General features: G+C 41.1%; 1 protein-coding gene across 3 annotated transcripts in view; it reads right to left on the reverse strand.

Moving 5' to 3' along the window:
• Positions 1-5,983: 5,983 nt before the first annotated feature.
• BDNF (brain derived neurotrophic factor) overlaps positions 5,984-20,860 on the reverse strand; it is a 39,711-nt gene continuing 24,834 nt past the window's right edge. For 2 of the 3 annotated variants that reach the window (XM_088843202.1, XM_088843200.1), the window contains exon 2: positions 5,984-9,639. In XM_088843202.1, coding sequence (XP_088699328.1) covers positions 8,866-9,618 — 753 coding nt within the window. In that variant the 5' untranslated portion in view covers positions 9,619-9,639 and the 3' untranslated portion in view covers positions 5,984-8,865. Of the gene's footprint in view, positions 9,640-15,519; positions 15,610-20,860 lie in introns of those variants that run through there. The other variant, XM_088843201.1, reaches the window with a different exon arrangement.

A 20,860-nucleotide genomic window follows, 5' to 3' on the forward strand; every position in this document is an offset into this window, starting at 1 on the left:
GTCTTCCAGAAAAGACAAAGTGGTCTTAGATGCTAATGAAACACAGATGAAATAGGATACCCTCTAGGGGTCAGAGAATATTAGAGAACAGTCTCTAATATCTGCTCTAGATGAGCCCAGCTTATCCGCAGTCAATAGAGTTTGAGACTTTTCCATGTGTCCATCATTTTTCTTAAGGGTTTCATGTGTATTGACCTATTTGATTTTCACAAAATACTATGAGGTAAGTGACGGTATTTTTTACCTGTCCTTTCCAAGCGAAGAAATTGGGACACAGAGAAGTTAAGTAACTTGCCCACAGACACACAGCTCTAGTATCAGAGCTGAAATTCAGAACCCTATCCTCAGGTTTCAAAATCTATGGTCCTGTGCTCTGATGGGGTGATAAGTTGGAACCCAGAATAAATAGTGTCCTGAGGTCACCAAGAAGGGAAAATCAGCATGAATTGGGAGCAGACATACATGGAACTAGAAAGAGAATTTAGGTTTTCGGAGATTCAGGCCCAAAGGGTTCTGGGCCAGGAATAAGCCAAAGTTGGGAGACTAGACTTTGGGAGGAATTCCAGACTCTGCCTGCCGAGAGAGGTTTATCTCCTAAGTGGGCCAAAGTTCTTCTCAGACGGACGTTCCCTAAAATTTTGCTGTGAACAAGTCTACTGGGTGCGGCGTTGCCATGATTTATCATGTGACACCCTTATTATCAATGCCACTGTCTCCAGGAAGAGGCTATACTTAGAGTGCTGGGGGGAGAAGCAGGTTGAGAGCTGCATGACCTTGGTGAAGGTATAAACCCAAAGGAATCAAAAGGCAAGTCTCTTCTGTTTTGGAGGTTCTTGCATCCTGACTTCACAGGATGCAAATCCTGCAGTTTGATCCGGGGTTTCCTGACCATAACTCAGCAAAACACACCAGATCTCTCTTTCCCAGGAACCATTTCTGTCACGGAGTGACATACAACATAGGCACATATCATTGTCTGGCTTTGAAAGCAAGTTTAGGGCCAGGCAGAAAATATTTGCACCTTGAAGAATATATGGGTACCTTTGCCAAGAAATTCCCTGCCCAATTGTCAAAGAGTTGGTAACAGTTTCATAGTTATGTGTGAAGGGAAACTTCCTGGGGCATCTCCCCTACTTCCTCAACTCTCATTTTGACAGGGCCTCCTGATTTCAATCTCATGATAAATGCTGTGCTGTGTAGCTTAGTCACTCAGTTGTGTCCGGCTCTTGCAACCCCATAGACTGTAGCCTGCCAGGCTCCTCTGTCCATGGGATTCTCCAGGCAAGAATACTGGAGTGGGTTGCCATTTCCTTCCCCAAGGGATCTTTCTGACCCAGGGATAGAACCCAGGTCAGAATGATAGACTCAGGGTGGAATTTACCTCTAAGACCATCCAGTTCAGTCTCTTCCTGCAACAGATGAGGGCTTGAGGGTTCAGAGATCAGAAATGGCTTTGGCCATTCTAGTTAAAGACTGGACTACCAGGATTCCTGACTCCTAAGGTAGGCTTGTCAGCGCTCAGGTTTCCATGTTGTTTAATAAATAGATAACATATGTGGACACCCTCCACCCCAGCCCATAAACGGAGACTCTTCAAATGCAGTTTGCAGTGTCTTAAATGTGCAGGAATATGCACACACAGACACACGCACACAGATGGGGTGAGGGTGAGAATACATTATTCTCCTGTCCTCCTTTCCAGAAATAGTTCCTACAATTAGGAAAAGGTTTGCCACAGAGACTGAAGAAGCCCTTTGCATTTGCAATCTGGTCATTCTGGAGGGGGTGAACCTAGGACTTCAGCTGGACGTTAATAGCTGATTAATTCAGAAAGCTTATTTAATTTGTGACCAATATAGCTCTGTTTTGCAAAGAGAGGGCTGTGCTGGCAGATGCAGAGACCAGCTCCCCAGATGGAATAATCTTTTTCTTATTAATTTGCTGTATGTTGCTTCTCATTTCTCACAGTCACTCCAAATGTGTTACAAACGACTACATGCTCTGGGTCCTGAATCCACTATTGCTATAGCTTTGGGAAAAAAGGAAAAAAAAAATATTGACTGTCAACTGCAGTGAGCTTTCCCAGCACTTATTTTCACGCTCGATTTTTAAATCAACATTGCCATCTCCCACCACTGAACTCTGCTCCACCTGGGAGCAGCCATTGCTCTGGTGCTTTTTCCGTTCCATTCCGTTCAGTCGCTCAGTCATGTCCGACTCTATGCGACCCCGTGGACTGTAGCCTACCAGGCTTCTCCGTCCATGGGATTCTCCAGGCAAGAATACTGGAGTGGGTTACCGTTTCCTTAGGAAACGACAATCTAGATGGTTTGAATGATGTCTTCAGGGCCCTGGAAAGAGGTCGAGGCATGGATGGGATTGATACAGTTCCAGCTTCTTGGGCTGTGGAGTCTTCCTATTGTCTAGCATAGGTAGCAGGGTGTTTACTCCCCTCAGGCCAGGGTTTCATGAGCATTGCCTGGAAAGCTTGTTAAAAACTCTGTCTTCTGGCCCTGCCCCCAGAGCATCTGATTCAGTAAGCCTAGGGTAGGGCCTGAGAAGTGCATTTCAAACAAGTCTCTGGGGATGCTGCTGCTGCTGATTGGAGAGCGCACCTTGAGAACCATTGCTTAGTTGAATGAGACGCACATACAGGCAGGATCGCAAAGAGTGGGACACGACCGAGTGACTTTACAACAGGTAGAACAATCTCCAAGTAAACACAGCTTGGTGCTTTTTGAAGAAGGTCTCTGATGTCTGTCGCTCAGTAGTGTCCGAATCTGGGACAGAGGAGCCTGCCAGACTTCTCTGTCCATGGGACTCTCCAAGCAAGAACACTGGAATGTGTTGCCATGCCCTTCTCCAGGGGATCTCCCCAACCCAGGGATCAAATTCGGGTCTCCCGCATTGCAGGCAGACTCTTTACTGTCTGAGGGTTTTTATTTTGTGTCTTTTGCTTTTCGCCTGTCGCTAAGCACCAAATTAGAGTTTAGAAACTACTGTGATTATTTTTTAATGTTAAGGCTCAATGGAGACTGTAGACTAAATTAATTTGACTGTGTACCTCAGTACTTGATATGGATTTTTCCAAAATGTGAGCACTTAAGCTAGACAAAAATATTTCCCCTGAGTTCAGCCATTCTATGCAGACCAGCTCCTGGTTCCTAAGGAACCATCTGAACAGCATACAGCACCACAATGCAATGTTGCAGAAGCATCCTTGTGATGATTTCAAAATGCAGATCATGTACCCCAAGCTTAGTCTTTCAACCAACATTTTTTTCTTGTCACTTACAGGCTTATGATTATTAATACCCTGTAATTAACTACAGTGTTCTGTTTGCTGTGTTTTAGGACAGAAGGGCTTATTTTTGCAAAGGAAAAGTATTTTTGTTTTGCCAGATACAAAAATTAGCAGCTCACAGTTAAATATACAATGAATGCAAAGGTCCTATTTGTTTATTTTGCATGTGTGTGATGGGTGGGATAAGACTTAATGAACTGAAGACCAGCTTTTACAAGTCTATGATACTGACATTACTAAGCACACAGGATTGTTTGTCAGAAAAGAACATGTCAGGTTGCACAGCTCCTGATCTAGGATTTTGTGCCTAGCAAATAATTTGAGGGATTGAGGTAAAGGCCTATGGAAATCCTATAGAGCCACATAAATGGCTTTTTTCCTTAATGAGGAACGTCATGGGTAAGGCCACATATTTTTGTAATATTTAAACATATTCTTCAGGCAATTTACTGCCTCTACTCACAAATCAAAAAGCAAGGAGGTTGCCTCCTTCCTCCCCCCTGACCCGCCCTGGGCAAATTAAATAGTGGCAAGAACTGAAGGAATAAGAGCTAGAGATGTGGGTCAGGTATTTATTAGCTGAAATGTACATAAAGGCTGGCTGGTTTGGAATGGCTGCATCTACTCCAGCCAGTTTGGTTCTTAGGTGGGGAGTTCATAGCCCCAACCATGAGTTAGCTTATTGTAACCAACAGCAGTCAGTTTCCCAATTTTTTCTCCCCTAAACCAACCACCTAATCTTTAAAACAAGTTAAAACAACCCACAGCTTAAAAAAGAAAAGGCCCAGATTCCACCACTAATTTTGCTGTTCAACATTTTAAGGTTAGAGCAAATCTGTGGATCATTGTTTCCAAGCTGAATAATTTATCTACCTCCATTATGTACGTAAGTTGCTTCTTATCCGAGTTATCAATGTCCGTTATTCAACCATGGCTTACCAAAACATGCAGCCACTTCCACTTTAGCTGACTTACAGGACAGGCTTGATGAACATGGAGAAGACATGTATGTTTTAATTAAGCCTAAGCCCTAATGCTGCTGGGGTAGGCGTGAAGGCTTCTGTTACAGTTCATAAGGTGTTGACCTTTTATCCAGAGTCTAATAACCACTGAATCAGGGAAAACTTAACACTGATCCATTCTAAGAATTCAGATTCTCACTCAGAACTGTGACAGAATTCAGTATTCAGAATTAGTATAGCTAATAAAAAAGACTTCATGGACACTGCTTAGGACCAGAGAGGCGTGATAAACAATAGCAATGGTCTGGGTTATTTCCAGGCATCTTTGTGATGAAAGAGGTTTACCTTCTTACCCAGTGACTTGAGTATCTATTGACTACTCCTGTTACGTTCAAGTTGGATAATTTTGATGTCTCCATCGTTTGTTGTTTGCTTGTTCCTTGGACCTCTTCTTCTGATGAAAACTTCCCATCATGTTTACTAAACTCCTTTAACTTTAAAGGGTTTGAATGTCACATTAAATTCTCACTTCTTTTTACTCAAGATTCAAAGTTTCCCAAAGTTCTAATTCCATGGCTGGGCTCCTGGCTTGATTGGCTGTTGGGACTTCTAGAATTTAAGAGTATTTTGCAAACTCACTGGACCGTTTAGGATTGAGGAATTCTGTCTTTGGATCTGCTCTTCCAAATCCACAGGTCTATTTGTTATGACTTCCTTGATCCTTATTTATAAGACAATACAAGAGGAAACCATGTGTGTATATGTTTGAAATAGAAATGATACATTGCACAGATATAGTTCACCACGTTCTGGGGTGGGTTGTCAGTGTTCAAACGGGGAGTCTAAAGAGTAGGAACAGATGCTTTTTTCCCTTAATGGCCCTTTCTCTCATGTAAAATCCTTCCATTTATTTCCCTAAGATTTAGTGATAACTTTAAACACTTTAACTAAATTACCCAGTGGCTTGGCAGCCATGAATGAGGCAAAATCTTTTTAGAAATCCTAGCAATCTGTTAGACTATGGGTACTGTGATATAAAATCTGCGTGTTCCACGTAGAAAAATTAAATCAGTGCAATGGATGTGAGCACATAATGCAAATGGCACCATTTCTAAACCAAGGGTACATGACCTGCCTCTAAATATTGAATTTCTATGTTTTTTTTCAGTCATTGACTTTCTAAATTTGGGCCAATTTATCCTCATTATCCCTAAGTAAACCTACTTTGATTTTTTTTAAACAGTTATTTTATAATCAAATAGAGCCAGCCAGCCCTGATTCATGGATCCTGGTGTTGCTAGGATACATGGCTTGGTATTTGATGAAAGTATATCACTTCAAAGGGGAAAACTTTCAAGTGTCCTAGAAAATGACACTCCCCCGTCTTCCACTGTGGAACACAGGCCCAATCCTAGAGCTTCTTGAAAGCTTGCAGACTGCAGGATTGGCCTCCCATGCTTTGAAATAAGCAACCTTTCTGGAGGGCTGTGCAATTGCTGAAACTAGTCAGGTTGATCTTAAAGCAAGGAACACACGTATTTAACAAAACACGTTTTCATGTTTGTTGTTTTACAGTGAAAAGAAAAAAACCCAGAACCCCCAGATTTTATGTACTTTGAAAATATATTTAAAAACATTAAAAATTCTATATTTAAAACATATATTATATGTTAATTAGTACACTTAAATAGAACTTGTATTTACAATAGGCTTCTGATGCGATTAAGTTTTAATGCCAATTTTTTTTCAAGAACATAATTATATAAATATACTAAAATACAATAAATATTTTTTTGTTGGTTTGTTTTACATGGTGAATAATATCTTTACCATAGAGAGAACAAGGCCACAGACATTTACTTACATTGTCAATGGGAATCACCATAAAAAAAGCAACAGGCCTGCTGCCATGCATGAAACACTTCTGCCACAAAGAGACCACAGCAAGACTTTAAAAAAAAAACAAAACCAAACAAAACGAACACAAATGAACAGCAACAGAGAAAGATTTGAACAAAATCAACCTTAGGTCAATGTAAACCACCAAGCATGTGACTGTGATGTAGGTTGTTGAGTGAGAGACTGCCACTGACCGCATGGCTGCAGAAATGTCTCCTACTCGGCCACAGATTCGGCCTTTGCAATACACTTTGAAACTGTGATGGGGACTTCTTTCTGGTTTTAAAATTTTGTCCCTTGAAAGGAGGCTGGGAAAAACTGACAGCAGATATTCCAAGAATTCATTACATGTTAAAGATAATTACAAAGATAATAATTTCAAACAGCACAAAACATACCTATACTACATAAAGTTATCCCTTCTTTTAAAGACAGGTATTCGGATGGTACGATAAAAGATAGGCTTGTTCTAAACGAAAGACTGAACAAGTTACACATTATTTGCTGATGGTATCTTCATCCCCTGGGTCGTGGTAGACAGCCTCTTTTGTTTATCCCTTACCATAAGATGCAGCAAATTTCTTGAGGCTTTCTGATACTCCAGAACTGGCCCAGGAGATTTTCAAGTTTACATGATGGGCTAAATGGGCCTTAGCACTAATTTTCACTGGGATCCCTTTTGCCCAGGACCACTATTCCAGCTCCCAACTCGATTCCTCCTAACCCAAGATGGCAGAGGGAAGGTAGGGACCCTCTCCATGGATAGACAGGATGGTCAGGAGGTGGGGAGCATCATTTCACCAGGAAGCAACATTTTGTCAGCTTGTCCTGGTCTCTCCCAACGAGCAAGGTGCCTTTAAGCCTTTGGTATCTTGGATGGGCAGACACTGTTCCAAAGTCTTGTCCCTGGACAAGATTTTCTACTGGTAACTGCGGTCATCCAACCTGAGTTTTAGGGGGACCTTTTCCTGTTTTTCCTTCCCCTTTACCGAAGTTCTCAAAAGACAAAACCCTGGTTTCCTCATGTCTAATTTCAAAGCAATCAATGTTTTCAAAGCAAACATCTCCCATCTCATTGAATCCATTTCATGATCACAACACCACCCATGTAGTTCCAAAAATGCTCCGGCCTAATCAAGCTTTATGCAAAATTATTCAGGGGCGGAGGGTATAATCAGCTTGAGTGGGGTCCTCCAGCGAGAACCTCTTAGCACTGTTAGATAATGTAGGCACTTAAAGCTCGAGGTCCAAGCAACTTGACACGTGTCATGCCAGAGCCACCCCTGATGAGTCCTTTTAGAGTTCTCCCTTCTGGAATGTCTCAAGTACCCTTCCCCACCCCCATCTAGACCTCAGCATGACCACTCAGAAATTTTTCCTGCACCACCTGGAAAGGATACATCAGCTCCACACAGCCTCCAGATGGCTGTTTAGTCTCATTTCACTGGCAGTGTGGACTCCTGCTCTATCTAGGGGTTTCTGGGTCTGTATAGAACTCTACTTTTGCTTCCAAGACAGTTTTAAACTTTACCATGATTTTTTATAATCCTTATAATGATTGACCCAAATGTTTACCCCTCATCTAAAAGAATCTTCATTTTCGAGTTATTTTTTGTTGTTTTCCTCTCCTCTAAAAAAAAAAAAAAGAAGAAGAAAAGAAAGAAATCACTATTCTCTAGGCTTATGAGTGCCACGGTGTGACAAAACGTGTCTACTCATTTGTAGCAGTGGTAAACTACTTCAGAGTGTGCAATTGGTTTTTCTCCCTTAAGAGAAAACAAAACAAGGAGGGGACCAGAGGGGGTGGGGGGGAAAGAATGTGCTCAGAGTAAATGAAGATCTTTCTGACCCAAGAAGATTCCCCCCGCACCCACCCACCGACCAAGGCCCAGAGGGTGAGTGGGCGCCTAAGTGGTGCGCCATGGGAAGTGGAGTGAGCACTTCATTTATTTGTCATAATTTTATTCACTTTCCAGTCATCTGATTGATACTGCCAACATCTCTGCAACAGACAAATGAATCGTTTATCAACCAGAATATAGATGGAAGGAATTCTTTCCCCATCCCTACACCCTGTGGGAACTAAAAAACAAAACAAACAAACAAAAAAAAAAAACACAAAACAAACAAAAATATACCCCTCCCATCCCCGATCCCCTAAGCCAGTAAAGCGATGACAACAGCACCTTGACATTGTTTTAATTCCAACGCTATCAGAAGTTAAAAGCAGTGAAACAGACAGAGTGCTAACAAGAACGAAGATACTTACTGTCTAAAATGTAAACGGAATGTTTTGGTTCAAATTTTTGTTAGACTTTTTTTTTCTTTTTTTTTTTTTGTCTGTTTTCTGAAAGAGGACAGTTTGTTATCAATTCACAATTAAAGCAGCATGCAATTTATTAGTAGTATTTTTTAAACTTTTTTTTTTAACGTTTTTCAATTCTTGGCAACGGCAACAAACCACAACATTGAGGAATGTAAAGCAGACTTTTTAAAGTTGTGCGCAAAAAATGACTGTTTCCCTTCTGGTCATGGAAATGTCCAATAAATAGATTGTAGAACCACTGTACTGTATAAACTTCATTTATACATGCAGTTCATAAAATTATTTTTTTTTTCTTAACTGAATAATTTACCCTGTTATGTATATATACAAATAGATCATTTTTGTGTCAATATAATCTATACAACATAAAGCCACTATCTTCCCCTCTTAATGGTCAGTGTACATACACAAGAAGTGTCTATCCGTATGAACCGCCAGCCAATACGCTTTTTGCTATCCATGGTGAGGGCCCGCACGTACGACTGGGTAGTTCGGCACTGGGAGTTCCAATGCCTCTTGTCTATGCCCCTGCAGCCCTCCTTCGTGTAACCCATGGGATTGCACTTGGTCTCGTAGAAGTACTGCTTCAGCTGGCCTTTCGAGACGGGGACTTTTTCAAGGACCGTGACGGTCCCGCCCGACATGTCCACTGCAGTCTTTTTATCCGCGGCAGTCACCCACTCGCTGATGCTGTCACACACGCTCAGCTCCCCGCGGCGGGCGGGGTCCGAGTGGCGCCGGACCCTCATGGACATGTTGGCGGCATCCAGGTAATTTTTGTATTCCTCGAGCAGGAAGAGGAGAGGCGGCTCCAAAGGCACTTGACTGCTGAGCATCACCCGCGACGTGTACATGTCCGCGTCTTTATTGTTTTCCTCGCTGGGCCGAACTTTCTGGTCCTCGTCCAACAGCTCTTCGATCACGTGTTCAAAAGTGTCAGCCAACGACGACGAGGACGTCAGGCCTCTTGAACCCACCTTGGGCCCATTCATGCTCTCCAGAGTCCCATGGGTCCGCACACCTGGGTAGGCCAAGCTGCCTTGTGCTCGGAGGTTGGCTTCTTTCATGGGGGCAGCCTTCATGCAACCGAAGTATGAAATAACCATAGCAAGGAAAAGGATGGTCATCACTCTTCTCACCTGGTGGAGCTGTAGGGGGAGAGCAGAAACAGGACACAAGACAGTTTAGGGTTTTCTTTTGCTGGGATGCAAGGCAGCCATCTGATTGTCATTTCAGGCCATTCTGCAAGGTCAAGGTTTCTGCCGTATTGGTGATAAACTTGCAGCTGCACCAGGCACGGGTTAATGTCAGTAGTGTACGCAGTAGGCTTTAATATAAACCAGAGCTGTGCAGCCCTGGCCCCAAGGTTGAGCATGTAAACCCTCGATTGGATGGCTCCTGAGTAAGTGAAAAAAAAAAAAAACAAAAACAAAAAACCTATGGCTTTGAGTGTGCTTCCTTCCTCCCACTTGAGCAGCTTTGTAAGTTTAATTTTTAATGATCTCTGCTCAGGCTGTCACAAGAAACACATCAAAAATGTTACCAAGCAACAACTGCAGGGGTAATAGTAATTTTTTTCCCCTCAACTCGGCAACATGGCTCTAAGGCAGGAATGTGTGATGGGACCAATAGTGGCCTGTGGGGTCTGAGTGGGCCTTTCTAGCTATGGACCATCCAGGCATGAATGAGAAAACGAGTCAGGGAGCTACAAGGAGTCTTCCCATTGACTCTCTTTCCTCCCATGGAGATAATACATTACAAGAAAGGAGGGACTTCCTTGGTGGTCCAGCAGTTAGGATTTGGCACTTTCACTGCTGTGGCCTGGGTTTAGTCCCTGGTCAGGAAACAGAGATCCCCAAAGCTGTGTGGCATGGCCAAAAAAAAAAAAAAACCCCAAAAAACAGAGAGAGATCATTTCATCAAGCTATCCAGTTTTACTGATAAAAAACCAAAGGCCACGAAGGACTTGCCTCCCATCATGAAGAAAGTTTGTTAGAACTCAGGGCTCCCAAGTCAAGCTCCAGTGTCTTTCTACTTATTTTCCTTACTACACTTTGGGTGGCCGTAATGAATATAAGTTTTGCTTATTCCCAAACAGAAATCATTTTCTACATGTTGATTTTAATGACGTGTCTATGCCTGGGGCTGATATCATGAAAGCAACGTGTCTGCTTAAGAGAGAGCTGAAGAAGGAGGCACAGAAAAGCTTGGAAGGCAATTTCCAGTGCCTGCCATATGTGCACCCATGTGTATCTCTACTAACTCCCCTGGCCCCTTGCCCCTCTGCTTTTCTGGCTCCTATGCAGACCCATCGAAGAGAGCGTAGCCTCTCTTTTTGTTGGAATGTGGCCTGTTGTGCACGTGTGGATGCATGCAAGCCCTGAGCTGATCGTACCTTTAAAAGGCCAAGTGGCATTGTATATATTTTGGTACAGGCAGCTGATGATTCTTTCTGGGCTTTTGAAGTTTTCTGGGAAGTCCCTTAAGAGCACACCACAAAATTAATCTTTTCCTGTTTGCCAGAGGGTAGCTATACTCTAAATTTGACTCTCTCTACAAGCATGCCCTGGGAAGCCAATTAGATTGAGTGAACAAGTGAAGTGAGAACATACCTACAGACACAAGGTTACCGTCGGATGGTGGAGGACGCCAGAGTCACTTACCTGAGGCATCGTGTCCCTGAGTAGTAAGGAGAAGCATCCTCCCCTCCACCCCCACCCGGACACTCTAACTTACTCCTACTCCTCAGTCCTGGAGCAAGGACTTACAAAAAGACACTCATGTGCCATAGCTGTTATATACTGTGTCAATCAGTAGGAAAGGGGACTGCCTGTCTGCCCATGAAGTGTCACTTGCCAGGGAAGGTAACCTACCTCCAGTCAGTAGGTCATACTGCAGAAAGAGCTGAAACTCTGGGCATAAGGAACCAAGGTGTCTGTCCTCCACTTTTATTGAAATCACAGTTTCTACTACTATGAGACTTAATTATTGTCCCCAGACACCAACCAATTTCCTTGCAGATTCACTCTTGCTTTGTGCAAATAGCAAGCATACTTGAAGCTACTTGGAGTACACAGTCTCAGATTAGCACAGACACAGTGGTTTGAAATAAACACAGATATCCATTCTGCTAATACCTGAACTTCTGGAAAGGTTCTGGATTCTACACCATCAAAGAACTCCAAGGAAATTTCTATTCCTGGCAGGTGGTATTTACACACTGAATGAAAAACCCTTTCTCCTAGCATTCCCTGTCCAAATTAAAGCAACCCAAGGGGCACCTCAAATGCAGGTCACTGAAAAAAGACAAATTTAGAATATTTTACTCCTGCCCTCTATATCATACTGGCTGAGGTTTGCTGTGATGAGCTACCCTTTTTTTTTTTTTGGCTGTGCCAGGTCCTAGCTGCAGCTTATGGGATCTAGTTCTCTGGCCAGGGATTGAACCTGGGTCACCTGAAATGGGAGTGTAGAGTCTTAACCACTGGACCACCAGAAAAGTCCCTGAGCTATCTTTTAATACCATATTTCATGAAATCTAAGATACCATCCTTATAAAACACATCACTTTAGGTACCATTAGGATACAAAAAAAATGCAGCCAAATAAACTATTGCTTTCATTACCACTTAGAACAGAAAAGAGCTCTTTTAGACTCATTTGGACATATTTTATCATAGATAACTTTTGTGCATATGTAAAAAAGAAAATTAAGCAAAATAACTTGGTTAAGGCAATGACAACTATGTTGCAACTGCTGCACAGCCCATGACAATAAAATGAGATTAACTGTAAGACAGGACCCAATTCAGGGATGTTTGAAAAAATGAATAAGAAAATGTACATCTTAGAATTAACAAAATGGGTAAGTTTAGTAAGTGTTTACTAAGTGCCCTCACTCGCTGCTTAAAATGGCCCAAGGTATTGAGATACCTTAAACTATACAGTTGGAAAATTATTTTATTATCAATATCATACTGAGTCTTGAAATGATCCTTTTTTCTATACTTAGCTTAAAGAAGCTGACACTGTAAAGTTACTGCTTTTCACTTGTCTCATTTGTATTTTTATTTAAAACTTTTTGCTTATAAAAGTAGTTAGCACTTCATGCATGTATCACTTTCTCATTAGTTCCACAAGCAAGTACTTCAGAGGAACAAATGGCATCTGAGTAAATATAATTTGGCTTTCACCCTGAGCCCAAACATGGGCCTTCCTTAGAGCAGAACATCTGCAGACATTCAGTAATTAACTTACCTGGTGATAAAGCCCAACCCCCACAGTCAGTCCCTTGCCACCCGCCCCCCCACCCAACATTTCTACAATGCTAACTGCCTGCTGGCTTATAAGGTCAATACTTCCTGTCGGCACAATGTTCCTTTCTAACTCTTCTGTTTCTGACAATGGTTTCTTGATACTTTGGACCACCCAGCCTGCACGTTAAAGATCTTGGAATCAATTCTGATAATGTATTTCTTTCAGAGCCTTTAAATCCAGTCAATGAAGAAATCCTGCTCATTTTTCTAAAATATGTCTCCTGTCCATCCTATTTTCTCCATCCCACTGCCACTATCTCGGCACAGCTCTCACCATCTTATTTTGACTATAATCCTCTCATCCTCTTCAATGTACAGGACATCCTTTCTGCTCCACTTAACTCTGATGACCACTGTCTGACTAACCTCTCATCTTAGGCTCTTATATGAAGACTTGCAATGACTATTTATTCCACCAGATCAAATCCAACCTTTTTTTACTTGGTATTCAACACCTTCCAAAACCTGGCGTCATCCTACTTAGCTGACGTTCTTATGTTACTCAGTGCTCCATCACCTCTGCTCTGATCAAGCCAGTGTCCTTGGGAGTCCCATATACTTCAATACCTGGAAGTGACTTGTTCCTTTCTTCTGGCAAATTCTTTTTTTCTCTGACTAAATCTTGCTTATTCTTCACGACCCACTTCAAGCATCAAATCACACGTGCCACCTTCTCTAATTGCTTCAGCACACACTGACATTCTTTGCCTCTAAAATTCCACATGACATCTCATTTAGTACTTCATGTTAACAGTGTTTGTTAATTATGGTCAGTCTTCAGTTGGATGATAAGCTTGCTGAATCATAGGTGATTCCCCCATAATGCTTGACACTGAATAATATAGTAGTACTCAGTCAAAACTTACTGACGGTTTTATTAAATCATGAGAAAACATAGTTCTGGCATCATTTTCATAGGAAGTCTTTCCACATGGCATGTACCAGTGAACTCACTGAAATTATTAGGTCAAGTACAGGCTGTGCTAATCCCAAATTATAAGCTCTAAAGTATTTGATAGATGGTAATTATCAGCCATGGAGTTTCTCTAATAGGATAAAATTTTACTTGAGTAATAATTTTTAAAAACAAATAACACTACAACACAGTAACTGCCTCCACTACTTCCAGTGTAGCTGTTTCAAAGAGAAGACTTGAAAAGGGGGCAGTAATAATAATTATAGCAAAAATTAGAACTTTCAGTCTTTTAATGTCCTTTCTTCTATTTACCTCTTTAATGAGTAATTCTATATACCAGTATTAGGAAATCATATTAAGTAAGTGCTTCCATGACAATTTTCTTCTCTGACAATTTCTTCAGATGAGCCTTTATTATGCAAGAGATAAAAGAGACTATGCAAAATTACTAAGTAGATTGTTAGTCTATATATCTATTTATACACAACAAAATTCACTGCTGCTAATTCTGTTCCAAGCCTTACAACAATCAACTCAACCAAATCTATAAAATGCTAGACAAATTGTTTTTAGCCCCATTCTTGAAAAATTAAACATAGTGCACAGGGCTAAAAAGAAAATTAACGAAGTAGAAATGAGGTTTGCTTTTAAGTCTTAGTCACAAGTTTTAAACATTCAACCAGATGAATATCCATGGCAGCATGCTGTAGTAATAACTTACATTTGTCTAAAATACTACAGAACACTCACAATCAGCATTTGACTGTCACAAGGAGATAGAACAGGTATTATTATCCACCTTATACAGATGAGACAATTACTGTTCAGAGAGGTTAAGTAACCTATCAGACATCATAAAGCTATTAATAAGAGGTTACACATTTCACTGTCTACATTTTTACATCAGGATATATGTTCTAAATATTTTTTTAGTTTAAAATATTTAACTGCAGGGAGGAGAGGCAGTGCTATGAAAAGTGGTCAAAGAAGCAGTTTATAAAGTGTGGACACAGTTTTCTCTGGTTGTATATATCTTAGAGTCCAACTTTCTAAAGGCAGCACCATTAAGATGATATTTTGACCTTCAAGACCCTTCAATTTTAAGGCTTGATTAGTTCAGCGGATGGAATTTCAGACAATTCAGTCCTTCTCTAAAAGAAAGCTTTGGAAAAATTTATGGATGCTGGAGCCAAGTTTTCATGCCAGAGCTAAGAATGGGAACCAAACAATGATATGGATAATTCGGGCATACAGGGAGAAAACTACAAAGTTTGTTTGTTCCCCAATCCCTTTGAGTTCTGTCTATGAGCATGTAGTCAAAGAAAACACAGTTTAAAGATATACTTGCTCATGTTAGTTCTATAAGCAACAAGAATAATGGTAATGTTGGCAAAATTATCAATTAATATTTAATTTCTAACATACATGATGCAAATCAATTAAGAGTCACCTTAACAAAATCTTTCAATATCAATAATCTTTAATTTGTATCCAGTTTCATTCCATGCATAGATTAGGCTTATTGTTGTTCATTCATCAGACATAGATCTGTTTTCAAGCTTTATAGTCTAGGAGGGAAGTAGGACATATATGTAAAGTAATTAAGATATAAAGGTAGAAACGACCCAGGAAATTACAGGTACAGTTCTATAAGAAGAAAGAGGTTACTTCTAGCTAGAGAATGAAGAATACTTTGTGAACAAGATATCAAAGGATAGAAAAGATTTAAATGTATCCAGAAAAGACCCCACTGGATGGACAGCAGCTGGGTTAGAGGCATGGAGTACATTTCTTACCTGCCTCCTGAGAAACCTGTATGCAGGTCAGGAAGCAACAGTTAGAACTGGACATGGAACAACAGTCTGGTTCAAAATCGGGAAAGGAATACATCAAGGCTGTATATTGTCACCCTGCTTATTTAACTTATATGCAGATTACATCATACAAAATGCTGGGCTGGATGACTCACAAGCTGGAATCAAGATTGCAGGGAGAAGTATCAACAACCTCAGATGTGCAGATGATACCACCCTTATGGCAGATAGTGAAGAGGAATGAAAGAGCTTACTGATCAAGGTGCAAGAGGAGTGAAAAAACTGGCTTAAAATTCAGCATTCAGAAAACTAGATCATGGCATCTGGTTCCATCACTTCATGGCACAAAGATGGGAACACAGTGGAAACAGTTTTCTTGGGCTCCAAAATTGCTGCAGGTGGTGACTGCAGCCACAAAATTACAAGATTCTTGCTCCTTGGAAGAAAAGCTGTGACAAACCTAGACAATGTATTAAAAAGCAGAGACATTACTTTGCCGACAAAGGTCTGTATGGTCAAAGCTATGGTTTTTCCAGTAGTCATGTGAGAACTGGACCATAAAGAAGTCCGTGTGCCAAAGAATTAACACTTTCAAACTGTGGTGCTGGAGAAAACCCTTGTGAGTAACTTTGACTGCAAGAAGATCAAAACAGTCCATCCTAAAGGAAATTAACCCTGAATATTCATTGGAAGGACTGGTGCTGAAGCTGAAGCTCCAATACCTTGGCCACCTGATGTGAAGTGCCGCCTCACTTGAAAAGACCCTGATGCTGGGAAAGATTGAGGGCCAAAGAAGAAGGGAGCAACAGAGGATGAGATGGTTGGTTGGCATCACTGACTCAATGGATATGAGTCTGAACAAACTCAGGGAAAGAGTGAAGGACAGGGAAGCCTGGTGTGCTGCAGTTCATGGGGCTACAAAGAGTTGGACATGACTTAGCAACTGAACAACAACATTTCTGGGGAGAAGAGTTCTAGAATAGTGAGGAACAAGAGTGAATGACGGACAGGTTTTGAAAGAATCTTTCAGGGTGATGCTAGAGTTTGGAACCTGCCAAACAAGCATGGAAGAATCCACCAGAGTTTCTGAGTGGGAGGAGTGCTTTGAGAAGTTCAGTTTATCACCATGTGTAGGAGACCCTGAAAGAAATGATACACTGGAAGAGACAAGCTAACTAATTGATTTTATTCTTAGTGGCTGTTGAACTTTGAAAATAAATATTAAGGAGTACGTGCAGAGTAGGGGTTAAGAGCCTGGACATATCTTTTAACTTATTCTGTGTATGTATTTTTAGGCTTAAGTTGCCAAAAGCAAAGGGGTTAGAGAGAAGTACACAGAGATAGGTGGTGGCCACAGCCATGTCTGTCTTGGCCAAAAGAACAGAACAGAGGGAGATGGAGGGGAGGCGAGAATATAAACTCTCATTCCAATTACGATTACACTGAACTTGGGTTCTACTGCTCAACACTTTTAATTCAAAGATCTCTAAACGCTTTGCAAATATTAAGTAATTAAGACTCATAGGACCCTAGAGGTGCAGGTAACTATAATTATCCCCATTTCATCCAAGAGGAAAGACAGCCAGAGTTTTTAATCAACTCATCCACTCGCTGTGGGTCCCCTGATAGAACAAGGTCAGAATATCAGATTCCAAAGGAAAACCAGGCTTTCACCTACAGGGACTAGATTCTTCCATCCCTCTGCATTATTTTTGTATCATTTGCCCATTAGGTACATGTTGCTTGGCTAAGAAGACTTAAAAACAAAAATATCTTACACATTCCTTAACTAAAATAATGGGTCATTGGAATCCACAAATAAAATGGAGAGGGAAAAGCTCAGATGTTCACCTACTTACTTGAATGACGAATCAATTGAAACTAATAAATATTTCAGTAAATGATATCTGATAATGTATATGTTCCAAAGCTATGAAGAAAGTTCCTTAAAAATGTTTTTTTTAACCAAAACGTAGTTTATGTCCAAGAGCACCTGATTATCCTTCCTATAAAACACAGTCCTTCACACTGCTCTCTGATCCCCGAGGATGCCTATGGTGATGAGTGACACCTGGAGACATGACTTAGCCTCACCAGGAGTGTCAGAGAAACTGCTGGTTCTTAGTTCAAACCCAGAGTGACACATATATGTGAGTACCATGGAAAGAAAGTGTATTTCCCTGAAGCATAAAGTTAATACATAGATGTACATACTCCTTTGATAGAAAGCCGTATAACTCTGGTCCTCTAATCACTCTTTCTATTCCCCACCCTATTTCCAAAAAATGATTTTTTCCTACTGGTTGGAGACCTACCTTATCCAGGAGTCAAACTAGATCATATCCTCCATCAGGCTAAGGATTAGGCATTTTCTGAATTAACGCAATTTGTACAGTACCTTGCACAAACTACGTCCTCACACGTGCTAAATGACTCCATTCCCTTTGTGCTGGCAATATTTGCGTGGTTTTTAGGGAGGCACAATTAAAGTAGGGGGGTGCAGTTAAAATAAGGGGCGTCCCTGGTGGCTCAGCAGGTAAAGAATCCGCCTGCAATGCAGTAAGTTGGAGGAGACTTAGAGTCTATCCCTGGACCAGGAAGATACCCTGGAGGAGGGCATGGCAACCCACTCCAGTATTCTTGCCTGGAAAATCCCATGAACAGAGGAGCCTGGTGGGCTGCAGTCCATAGGGTCGCAAAGAGCTGGACAGGACTGAAGCGACTGAGCACAAATAAAGTAAGAGCAGTAAGGCTTAAAGTGAGTGACAACGATGGAATGAATTTTGGAATAAGAGACAGAAAATGCCTGGCAGATGAACCAAGTCTGGGCGGAGAACATCCCACCTGGCAGTCTATCCCCGGGCACAGCTGTCACCATGTGAAGGTCTCCAAGTGCTTCCATCATTACTACCCTGGGAAACCTGCTGTTCTACTAGAACCGAGGAAGCATCCCTGAAAGCCAGAGCCGCCCGGAGCTGGCAGTCTTACCCATCCTCTGCACCCTAATACTGCTCCAACAGGGCACATCTCTAGCCTCTAATAAAGAAGTCTCAAGCATATGCAAGTCACATGCATATCAAGTAAGTAGACAGTTTAACAAATGCTTTTTAAAAAACTACCAATTGTTAGATTATAAGAACTAAATGGCAATTCAGTTCAGTTCAGTTCAGTCGCTCAGTCGTGTCCGACTCTCCGCGACCCCATGAATCACAGCACGCCAGGCCTCCCTGTCCATCACCAACTCCCGGAGTACACTCAAACTCATGTCCACAGAGTCGGTGATGCCATCCAGCCATCTCATTCTCCGTCGTCCCCTTCTCCTCCCGCCCCCAACCTTTCCCAGCATCAGAGTCTTTTCCAGTGAGTCAACTCGTCTCATGAGGTGGCCAAAGTATTGGAGTTTCAGCTTTAGCATCAGTCCCTCCAATGAACATCCAGGATTGATCTCCTTTAGAATGGACTGGTTGGATCTCCTTGCAGTATAAGGGACTCTCAAGAGTCTTCTCCAACACCACAGTTCAAAAGCATCGATTCTTCGGCGATCAGCTTTCTTCACAGTCCAACTCTCACATCCATACATGACCACGGGAAAAACCATTGCCTTGACTAGACGGACCTTGGTCGGCAAAGTAATGTCTCTGCTTTTTAATATACTATCAAGGTTGGTCATAATGGCAATTAACATTCAATTAAAAAACTAACCTTTAATTATTATAGGATTTTGTTTTCCTTAGAATTTCTGGTGGAATTTGTCATAATGAACTAAAATAAAGTTCATATTTAATAATGTTCTGACTATTAAATGGCCAAAAGCAAGGAATTATTTATCAAATTTCCACACAGGGTAGACAGTAATATTAATTATGAAGATACTGTCTACTTGGTGCTGTGAAGTTTTAGTGATCCACTGTGTAAGGAAGGGCCTGAAAAAATTATCAAGTGTTGATCTCTACAAATCCTGTGAAATCATAGAGAAAATTATCCTACAAAGGGAAATGACTGTGGAAATAGTAAATAAGGAGATACAAACCTCATTATAACATAGGCATCTAAGTTATATTTAATCACACAGGCTTTGAATTTACAGAAAAAATTTAATTAGAAAGTTTATTTCATGCAACCTAAAGTCTCAAACTTCAGATAATTTTTTTAGTGCTACATTTATAAGCTAAGTGTATTAATGCAATTCCAATCTGTTACAACAGAAGGAAAAACCTGTGGAGCCTGAAATAAGTTTTAGGAAATATAGGTATGGGATCAGTTTCCACGGACTGAAATTAAATGAAGTCTTGCTTCCCAAAGTGGAATCCACGGGCCTATAGCATTAGCAAAACCTGGAAGCTAATAAGAAAAGCAGACTCTCGGCTTCCCCTCCTCCATCCCATCCACACATCCACTCAATCAGAATCTGCATTTCAACAAGGCTCATAAACTTCAAGGTGATTCATATACTTATTAAAATTCGAGAAGCACTGGACTAAGAGATAAGACACAGAAATGATAGGGTTAACATCAATTTAAGTATCTTCCTTGGTTCAACTTGTTTTATTTGGACATTTATTAGGTGGGAAAGTAGTTTTGCTTTAGTAATATTAAGTAAAATCTGGGTTCCCTTCATGTCAACTGGCTTTTCCACTATTGTGTTTATACCATAAAGTGCAGGATACCTATAAATGTGACAGGCTGAATGAAAATTTATAGAGTACTACTGACCTAAATCTGGACTTCCACTCAGTCACTAATTTTTATCTCAATGCAACAAGGCAAGGGCAAGCCTAATTGGCTTCCCTAATCATTGCAACCTTAACACCACTGACTCAAGTAGAATGACACTGGAAATGATATGACTAGTTACAGCAGCTAGTAGATTTCCAGGCACATACTTTCAGCCAGATGTCTCTGATCCTTCTGAGTTCTTTCTGTCTTGAAATAATGGAACAGAGGCAGAAAGAACAGACTCACCCACTCAGTGGAGATTTCTAGGCTTGTTCTAAAACAAACAGATCCAGCTCTCTCCTACCAAGTACTATGAAATTAAAACAAAAACTCACAAAAGAAAACTACAACATGGAATTCCCTGGCAATCCAGTGGTTAGGATTCCTCACTTTTACTGCTGAGGCTCAACCTCAGGGTTCAATCCCTGGTCGAGGAACTTAAGATCCTGCAAGCCAAATGGTGAGGCCAAAACAAACAAACAAAAACAACACCAGCAGCAGCAGCAAATAGTCAAACTTGAAAGTATAAAGCATCAAAATCCCCTCCACAACTCAAGTCAGTCTTTATTTCAATAAGGTACCTGGCAGCAACCCAATTTCTCAATTG

This window comes from Moschus berezovskii, chromosome 14, assembly GCF_049115385.1.
Source record: "Moschus berezovskii isolate FMDL1 chromosome 14, NW_MosBer_1.0, whole genome shotgun sequence".
NCBI classification, from domain to species: domain Eukaryota; kingdom Metazoa; phylum Chordata; class Mammalia; order Artiodactyla; family Moschidae; genus Moschus; species Moschus berezovskii.